Here is a 10,402-nt window from a genome sequence, read left to right on the forward strand (position 1 = left end):
AGGATCAACAGACTAGGAATTGCAAAGGAATTTCAGTAAGCTGCAGTACCTAACGGTACAAAAGAATGTAATATTTTTACTTTTTTATCACCATATAATTGACAACTACAATGTGTCTGTAACTGAGCTTACATGCATGAAATGCATGTAAGCTCATAATGAATTAGCAAATCACAGAGAAGCACGTCTAAGTGATCAAAGAGAGAAATCAGCAAAGAGGTACCAATGATGAATCAGTAGATCACAGAGAAGTTAGTCTAAGTGATCAAAGGCAGAGAAATCTAGAAAGATTTATGAATGAATCAGATGCTCAAAGACAAAGACGTTTAGTGAAAGATGTGCCAAGGAGTCAGAAGCTCAAAGAGAAGAACATCTCTCAAATCTTCCTAAAATAAATCATGAAAGAAGAGCCTCAGAATCTGAAGAGCAAAAAGCTCAATGAAATTAATAAATGTGGGAGCATCGTAAAGAGTTTTTGGTTAATCAATCACCTCCAGCTCCTGCACCAGAAAATGTTTGTCAGCAACAGCTATCTAGAAAAGACATCGAAAAATTTTAAAAAGAAATGGGACTATCTCATCTCCAACCAGCACGTGCTGTACATATGAGCGTCTGTGCTACCCAAAAGGTGTATCAATGGTTGATGTGAGTAAAGTACATGATGTATTACAACAGTATTATCATGCGTGTATCAATGATACACAATTATCAGCCTTATTGCCTAGGGAAGAAGTAAATGGTAGTGTTCATGTTTGTAGTAGATGTATGGCTTTTATAAAGACAGGGACAATCCCTCCATTTGCTACAATAAATAATATGCATGTACCATAAATCTTCTAAAAATTCGGCAAATTAAATTTACCTTAAAATCAGAAATATTGAAAAATTAGAGGTTAAAAATGTTTTTTTACTTTTAAATAATTTTTATTGACAAAATTGGAGGGAGGGTCATTCCAAAGTCCAATTAGCCAAACCCACATAATCCTGCAGTAGCAAAATGGCCTCTCCATCTGCAACTTTGTCAGTAGAGAGTATTATTAGAGGCTATCATGTTTACAAGGATTACTGGGATGCAAGAGGAGATGAGTTTAAGCTACAAGTAGATGAATTTAATCACTATGATCGATATGTTGTTGCTGTCTTTGTTAATAAAGAAACCACGGGACATGTGCCAAGAGAAATTTCAAAAAACTTTTACTATTTCTTGAAAAGCAAAGGGACTATACTTGGCCAAGTAACAGGGGGAAGACAAAGATCAGCCATTAAAGGTAAAGGTTTGGAGATCCCATGCAAGTATAAACTATTTGGACCATCAACACTTATCAAAAAAACTTACTAAGCTGCTTGAAGAAAAGAAAGAAGAGCTTATTTACCTAGAGTTAAATATACTGTAGATTTTTCTGTTTGATAATAATTACATTAGTTGTACATACATGTAAATATATCTTAATTGCCATCCACATGCAGACTTCAATGATGTCACTGTTGCATGACTTCATCGTCTCCATCATCATCTTCATCCTCACTTTCTTCTACCTCTTCATTACTCTCTTCTTCATCACTAGTGTTGTCTAAAAATGGGTTGTCATCATCTTCTTGGAAATATGGTAATTGGAGTTCAGCTAGCTCTTTAGCACATCTTATGAAGTGGTTTTTACTTCCAAGTAGATCATTAGTAATTCCACAAAACAAGGACTTCTTAACAACAGTCTTGTCTTCTTGGAGATAAACCAACCTATCTTTGAGCCAGCAAACGATTTTGGATTTGTCAGCTGTTTTTAGTTTGTGCTGTGGTGTTGGATTGGCACTGGCATCAACAACAGAGTGAACGTATTCGTTCCACTTTTCCCTAACTACTGCTTTAAATGGTTTATTTAAGGAGACATCTAAAGTCTGAATTTTGCTTGTGCATCCTCCAGGAATTATTATCACGTCTACATTATTGGCATGAGCCAAATCCAAGAAAGCAGAATCTTCGTAAGCTGAAAACGAATCAATGATTAACAGTGATTGTGAACCCTTTTTGTATGGTAAAATGATTGATTTAAACCATTGCAGCATTAATTTTGAATCCAACCAGCCTTTTTCTGAAGAGCAACTTTCACTTCTTTAAGAGAAATAAACTTGAGCTTTCTCTTGCCTTTAAATATTGCAAAAGTGGGAAGCATATCACCATCACCAGTACATGACAAAGTAACAGTTAATCTTCTTTTTTCTGCTCCTGATGACCGAGTTGGCACTTGCTTGACACCTTTTTTGCTGATTGTTTGTTGTGGAACAATGTCAAAAATCAAAGGAGTTTCATCCATATTTATTATGAGGTCCAATGGATACTGATGCTTAGCTCTTAGTGCTCTTACCCTTATGAAAAATGATTCTATTCGCTTCTCAAGCTGGGCTGGCAGCTTCTGACTAACTGAAATCTTTATTCGCATTGACAAACCATACCGTAGCATGAACTTGTCTAACCATCCATTTGACGCCTTAAAACTTGGATTATGACCTTTGATTAAACTAGCTGCTCTGCCTTTGATCATCTGTCTTCCAACTGGTAGGTGGCAGTCTCGTCTAACCAGGATCCCTTCTACTAACTCTTCTTCGACCTCTTTTGGATATGACAGTTTACGACCACTGCCAGATTGGAGGTGTCACCTCTCTTGAGGAGAGAAACTTTCTTGTTCTTTTGCCTCAGCTCATTCTTCCATGAGTAAATAGTGGACCGAGGTAAGTTATATTTCCTTGATATCTGAATCATACTTACATCTCTTCTATAAAACTCTCTGATGACTCTCAGTTTAAGATCCAGGCTGTATAATTTATACTGGCCGCGCTGGGTTTTTCCTTTTGTGCTGGAGTGGCTGGTGTACTGACACTGGTTGCTTCTGAATCATCGTCTTCATGCCCTGAACATGTGCTACTGCTATCCTCTTGTTGTTGGTCAGAAGCACCCTGTACTTTAGGAATTGGAGTAGTGGTAGTTGATTTGCTTTGTGGTGTGGTACCAGCTCATGCCGTGTCCTGCAACAGGTCAGAACTGGTGCGTTGCTTTCTAGGCTGCCCAACAGGCCTTTTTTCAACTTGAATAGGATTGTATCGAGTTAAAAACTCTATAGAATAGATCATTTTAATACAAATCTGACTAGGAACGTTTTTTTTACCTGGCCATTCTGCCATCCTCACAGCTGCTTAGTAAGGTAGAGTAGACTGACGTACTGAACTGAAGCACATGGTCAATCATGTGCCGAAATAAGAGGATTATGTCGAAATTAGAATACTCAGCCAGTAATTTTGCATAATCAAATAATTAGAGGTAATTTCGTGAAATTTTGGAAAAAAATATTTAATTTGACAAAGTTAGTGTTGAATTTTTAGAAGATTTATGGTAGACGAAATCCCATTAGAATTATCCCGTTTGAACACAATGGAACAGAGACTAATTTCAAGAGTGCAAGCCTTTATGAAGCTAATAGTGTTGCTTTTGGGTCAAAGAGCCTTGGCTGGCCAGACCATTAATTTTCCTACAAATGTGTCTGAAGTATTTAATTCTTTGCCTAGGCCACTAGTAATGATGGATTTGTGTTAGTTGAGACACCAGACAGCACAAGTGCAACAGTCTCACATGTAAATTGTAATTTTATGACAATAACCTTCATCCTCATTGATGAGGTCATGATACACATTCTGTGGAGGCTTTAAGGCATTCTTATCTAGTATCTGCATTGACAAAAATTGCAATGGAAATGGTTGCATAATTAATTTTGCTAACTTTATCCTTTACATGAGGAGCTGATGTCACAAATAGCTTTGCGTTAGTTTTACTATTTCGGTGCTTAAAACTCTTGAATATTGAGTGATCACCAAAGTAATGAATAAGAAAAAGCTGTCCAACACCCCAATATTCATGCCATTTAACTCTATTATCACTTTCACCTTTCTTTAACATCTATGACACCATTCTTTTTCGTGATGCCATCATTACCAACTGGGTAAGTTCCTTTATGCACGCATCAGTATTGATCACATCTGTGGGCATTTATAGAATTACAACATAATTTAAATTTCACATTACTTGAATATAACAGTTAATTTCAAAAATTTAGCAACATAAATCAAGTTTATACGGTTCAAGATGGCCAAAAAGTAGAAAACAAAAATTAAAGAGACTGATCAGTAAAAATTTTGGGGCGCAAAAATTTCCCGCTAAACAGTATTGATACCCTGTTGAGACTTGAGAGGGTACTTTTGATAAGGGGATTCATGTGCATGTATATCATAATATTTAATATTGCTATGAGTAAAGGCCTCCTTTTGCATGGTTTCTCATGACTAAAAGTATATCTATAATTAAAAGAAAATGGTATCACATAATCATAGCTAATATAAACATGCCAAGGCTTTACTAAAACTAGAACTGGAACTAAATATACTTTACTTCAAAGTACAATAACTAAAATTAAAATTTAATTCATTAACTAAAACAACACTGATAGATATGCGCTTATAGAGCCCCTAGATCAAAAAAATCAAAGGCAGTGACACTGATTGGCCATTTTTGTGAGCGCTACAAGGTACTACAGGCTTACAAGCACCATTTTATGGAAAGTATGGAGGCCAGACTACATCATACAGACCAGGTAACTCTTAGTATTCTTGCTACACTTCATTTTGGCACCTTGGGCTTTGATCTGCCTTTGATGTGGAGAGCTTCTTGCGTCAGTAATTTTAATCGTGGGTGGCTGCAGTTACTAATTGATTCACAACAGGCTTACTAACTAATGGGTCTATATACACAATGCACATACACTACCTCAGTTGCCTTTTACGTATATTCCATTTCAAGTCATCTCCTTAGTCATACAAAAATACAGTACCTCCATGTGGCTCAACAGGAGGTGCCGAACTAATCATATGTCTATACTTAGTAGAAGCATTATCAAAGAACTGAAGCACCTCATTGACAACTAGTTGTTTGTGAGCATCAGTTCTAATCGGTATTGCTCCATCTTCAGGCATTGGAGGAATACCATCATTTGTGACCATAATTGACAAAAGGGCCCTTATGGCGGATTTTAAAATTGATCTTAATAATGGCAAATATCAACCTGTGAGTGCTTTGTTAGACAATCATTGTTTCTAAAAGTTTCATGGTAACTTTTTGCATCCTGTAGAGTAATTTTATGATAAATGGGGCTCAGGAAGTTGGATTTCTTAGGCTAGAAAGACAAATTTCACTACCCGCCATAAGGTACCTTTTGTCAATTATGGTCACATTTTTTTTCCTAGTCACTGACTCTTCTTCTATTCCTGTCTTTTGAGTAACAAGTCGGAGACGTCTCCTCACTGGCCGCATAAAGTCGTCTTCATCTCACAAACTTGCACATGTATAAAGAAAAACACTGGGTTATGCGGAATAATTCATGTCCCCACCCCTCTTTTATGGATAAAATCCCGATCCCCATCTGGATCCCCACCCCGCTTTTACAAAGTCCCATAGAGTTATTACTGTGTTCTAGTGTCAATACAGTTCTTTTTGTGAATTGTAGTAACGTCATCTGAGTCATACACTTCATTTATATCCAGACATCACTTCTGCTTGAGTTTACAGGTAATAGTTTTATTTAGATTTTTATTTGGAACTATAATTAAGTGATTTACATATAACATTGAAATAGTTAATAGTTCTGGCACTTGCTTATGAATCCTATAGATTATTGTTATGCTTATGTTTCATAATGTTTCTTGCAGTAACAGTTGGTCGAGAGCCTCGTCCCCTTCCTCCTTGGCCTCATCCTCTCCCTCCTTGTCCTCCTCTTCCCCGCTTTCAGCGTTTATCCCACCCTCCTCCTCTGTGTTGCCTTCGCTTCTTCTAAGCAATGGAAAAATTATAGTGACTACTCATTTCAATAATGATCCATTGATACTTTAAATTTCTTTTTCCTTGTCTCTCTCTGTCCCAGTCTCTTCCCCTATCCCAGTGTCTTCCCCTGTCCGTCTCCTCCACTTTCTCTATCTCCTCCCCTGTCTCTGTTTCTTCTCCCGTCTCTTCTTGCCTCAATGTTGGAAAAAGAACTAACTAAAATAGAATGCAAAATTACTTTTTAGTTTAATAGTCCTTCTTACAGTGGCTTCACAACAAAAAATGTCACACAATCACACATGTAAATAAACTTAAGCCGTATGATTCAATAAAAAACAATGTCATGTAGAGTTGTATTTTTCACCTTTCAATCTTACTATTCCCCTTTCGACTGTCTCCACTCTCCTTTTTGTCTCTGTGCCTTTCTCCTCTGTCCTCTCTTCTGTCTCCTTTCTTCACTTTCACCCTTACTTCTTTTTCAGCTATAAATACAGTTATTTTTTGCTTTAAAGTACAACACTAGCACACATGTGCAAACAACTTAGCAAGTTCATCCACCAAAAAGAAAAGGCATTATAGTTATCACTATGAATTACACATTTCCAACTTACCATTAGAAGGATGGCCCTCAATGAGGACATCCTTTATTGGGGCAGCCATTACTTTTTTAATTTTGAACTTACAGTTTCAGGTGTCTCATTTTATATCCTAAAGGTCACAGTTGACACTTGGTGTTCTTTGATTCGCTGTGAATGACGTAATGACTTCTATTTCGGTATTCTCCTCCCACACATTTTTATTATTAGTCCTCTCACCTGTATAGATAGACACAAATCACCTCCTTGATAACTTCGTGACTAACTTTCTCTCGGCCTTCTCTGTTCAGTTAGTAAGTTTTCAACAAAAATGAATGTTTTGTGTTTATGTTGATGTCTCACACATACTCGTTTCACACCTTTGTTTTCAAGAAAGGGGATCCATAGTTTGTATGTCTTTGCGTTACAAACTAGTTCCTCTCCTTTAGGGGATCAATAGTTTAAATATTTGGCATTCTACGAGATCCACTCCTATTTCAGGGGTTGAATGTTTGGCGTTCAAACTAGTTCCACTCCTGTTTCAGGGGATGAATAGTCTGTTTGTTGTAGACAAACTAGTTCCTCTCCCGTTGAAAAGGAATCAATAGTATGTGCATTACACAAACTCATTTCTGTTATTCATTTATACTGATGACATGGACAAGTTCTTCTATTATGACCGAATTGACCACAATTACCACATTTTCTTTGTGTTGTAGGTGGTTCTAAAGATTGCCTTGGAGATTGCGGTGCTTCGATCTCCATTGCGAGGTCTGGTGGATCATTTACACCTGGTGTTTATTGTCGAGATGTTCCTGCTGGTCGAGGTGCATCAAGAAGTGGGCAGGTTACATCTTTACATTTGTATCTGCAAACGATCTTATTTTTTCGTAAAGGTACCATTTCCTTTTACTTGACATACCCTTTGGTGGTAATACATTAGGTACATCATCTTCTATTATTTGAGTGTCCTCTTTCAGCAAATTGAATTGTGTGACTGGGCCATCTACAACATACCCTTGGTGGTAATACATTAGGTACATCATCTTCCATTATTTCAGTGTCCTCTTTCAGCAAATTGAATTGTGTGACTGGGCCATCTACAACTTACCTGGTTGGGTCGTATTTACAACAAAGTGTTGAAAGTCTTTGATGCCTTTTATTTTCTTGAATAATGTAGCAAAGTAACTTGACAAGTCAAATGTTTCTATGAGTTCACCATTGCTACTTCCTACCGGTTCAGCTTTGTTAACAGCAGCTGTTTGTTCTACAACTTGAATGAAGTCATGCAATGAGTCCACCTCTGCTTTACGGAATTTTGGCTTTAATAGTCCAAAGCACCAGTCTGGAGAATATTTTGTGTCCAACTGGCAGAAAGGATATTGAAATGGATGCATTGAGTCCTGTCATAACTCTCCATAAGGGGTACTAAATTAAAGGAAGAATAACATTTAAAATGTTCATTATTGTGCCTTTATTAGACTTACTTGAATAGCTATATTATTTTTATTTTGCCCTGTGCAGTTGTCAGCATTAAAATGGATATTTACTGAGTTGAGGCAATGATTCTTCAAATAAAAAAGTGCCTTGCTTATAACAGGATTTGCCCCTCTACCAGTGTCGAATGATTCATCGATTAAGAAATTAACCTGCTGAGAGATGGCTTCACAGCACACATCAAATATGCCACCTTTCCTGGGAATAAGAAAACATAATGGACCTGCTTGTATTGGACTTGAATGATAGTGAACGTTTAAAAAAGTGAGTGAGCTAAATACACTTTAATATCATAAATTGTTACCTGTTGAGCATAATCGAAGCTATAATGTGCTACAATATTCAACATAGCAAGTGGCCTTGTTAGTGGGGGATTGTAATTGTTTGCCGCATCAGTATACAGCCCTTTTAACAATAATTGTGCTTCTTTTCATACATTCTAATAGTGCTCCCTTTCCTTTTTAACAAGACTTCTGTGGTCTAGTGCCTTTTTTATTGCCTGAATTGCTAAATATAATTCTTGTGTTATTACAGTACTAACTTTACTCAGTTATCCTTTCATCTGATTGCATGTTAGCACTTCTTATAATCAGTCGTCTTATCTCTTTACAAGTGGCACAAAAGTAAGACATAGGCTTCATTTTTCAGTATAAGGCAGGTAGCATCGCCACAACATGTTAAATGTTGTTTCAGCACATGCTATGACATGAAAGAAACTCTTCACATGATTCCGTAAACTCTAAGTATACACCAGCCTTTTACATGTACTGCATGGTAAGAACTAATTCTCGTAACTTTTCATTCCAGGTATTCATCAAGGAAGACTGATACCATGGTCTTCAGCGTATTTTCTGATGAGCACAAGAACCTGGAGAATATCATCATAAATTAAAGCATGGCTTGGTGTCTTTCCAGCATTTTCATGAACTCTAGTAAAATTAAGTACATAACATTTAATTTGTAAGTCTCATACCTTGGTATTAATCCATTCATTCTGTAGTTTTTCATGATTTCCTCAAACCTGCTTTTGCCACATGCATGTAGCTTTAGAATTGTTTCTCTACATATCTAGTTGGAAAATATAATTAATTTTGTTTTGTGTCCCTCATAGTTAGAAACCTTATGACCATGATGCATGAATGTAAAAAAATTGCCTCTTTCTGTCTCCATGGTTGCCAGTTGACAATCCCCCCATGGTAGATGTTACTGCCATTTGACTCATAATTGCAATCTCTTGAACAGGCTTTGCCATGGCTTGTATGTCACATGTATGTTTTTATGTAAGAGTGACTGAACAGTGCATAGCAATTATCTGAGCAACCACATCCATGTTCATAGAACATTGATAATTCTTCTTCCACCTGTCGGTCTTTCTTCCTCATGTCATCACATGAATAAGTAGTTAAAGTAGCTGAAGCATCAGGCGTTGCTGATTCTAATTCAATATCTGATACTTGTAGTTCCAAGGCCACCTTGGAATCAAACAGTGGTGGATCAACATCTTCATCACAATCTTTTGTCTCTTGATCTTCCTCTTCTTCCATATCTTCTACTGCTTCATATTCTGTCTCTATCAATTAACAAAATACACTGTATAACTAAGTTCAATATAATAATATTGTGCATTTATACTGGTGATGGAATGTTATTGTGGTGATAGCTAACCGCTATTCAGAGTTAGTACACTGCAAAAACAATTGTGGGTTATACCCACTATATCTGTGGAAAATACCCACTTTTTGGTTTTCCACCACTGGGGGGTAAAACCCTAGGTGTTATATTCCCCCCCTATGGTGAAAAATACCCACTATCAAAGTGTCATGCAATAATTAATCTAGCAATACCACGCCCACTGCGCATGCGCAGTTCAGTTTCTAATTAATCCAGCAGCTAATGGTGTCCTTCTCTTTCTTCCTCCATTACTGTTAGTCTATTCTTTGGCCGTTTGGTCCTTCGATATTCACTGAAATCTTTAAAAAAGTATGGTACTACTTCTGTTGTATATTTACTATGATGGTTTTGCTCATTTATTATTATAATTATCTCATTTTGGAGGCCCGCTTCCTTTTCAGCTGGTGTTTCAGTGTCTTCCTTCTCACTCACTGGGCTATGATTTCAGTCTAGACTGATTGAGTAAGACTTGATGTTGTTATTAAAACTCTCATAAGACGGCATGCTAATAATTGATTGACAAACTTTCTCACTTTCTGCTCTCTCTCTCTCCTTTCCTCTTAAGACTACCAATGGGTTATGTTCAAAATGAATTGTGTCCATACAAGACTTGCTTCCTAACTTTGTGTTGACATTGTAAGCATTTTATTATTGCTTAATATTTGATCTCTTTTCTCTTGCTATTCTTTTTCCCCTTTTCCACCTCCTTTTTCCCCTTTTCCTTCTCCTCTATCTCTGTCTCTATCCCCTACTTCAAAATAGGGGTTAACTTCATTTCAAGTGAATTGTGTCTGAGTTGTCA

General features: G+C 36.8%; 1 protein-coding gene across 1 annotated transcript; it reads right to left on the minus strand.

Annotated features, from left to right (window-relative positions):
* Nucleotides 1-1,479: 1,479 nt before the first annotated feature.
* Nucleotides 1,480-2,537, minus strand: LOC105312277 (uncharacterized). The gene is made up of 2 exons (XM_011404791.1): nucleotides 2,078-2,537; nucleotides 1,480-1,982 (listed from the first exon to the last, which is right to left on the minus strand). The coding sequence occupies exons 1-2, from the start codon at nucleotides 2,535-2,537 to the stop codon at nucleotides 1,480-1,482; spliced, it is 963 nt and encodes a 320-aa protein (XP_011403093.1).
* Between the last annotated feature and the right edge of the window lie 7,865 nt (nucleotides 2,538-10,402).

The sequence above is a fragment of the Amphimedon queenslandica genome, unplaced genomic scaffold (assembly GCF_000090795.2).
Source record: "Amphimedon queenslandica unplaced genomic scaffold, v1.1 AMPQUscaffold_13459, whole genome shotgun sequence".
Lineage (NCBI taxonomy): Eukaryota > Metazoa > Porifera > Demospongiae > Haplosclerida > Niphatidae > Amphimedon > Amphimedon queenslandica.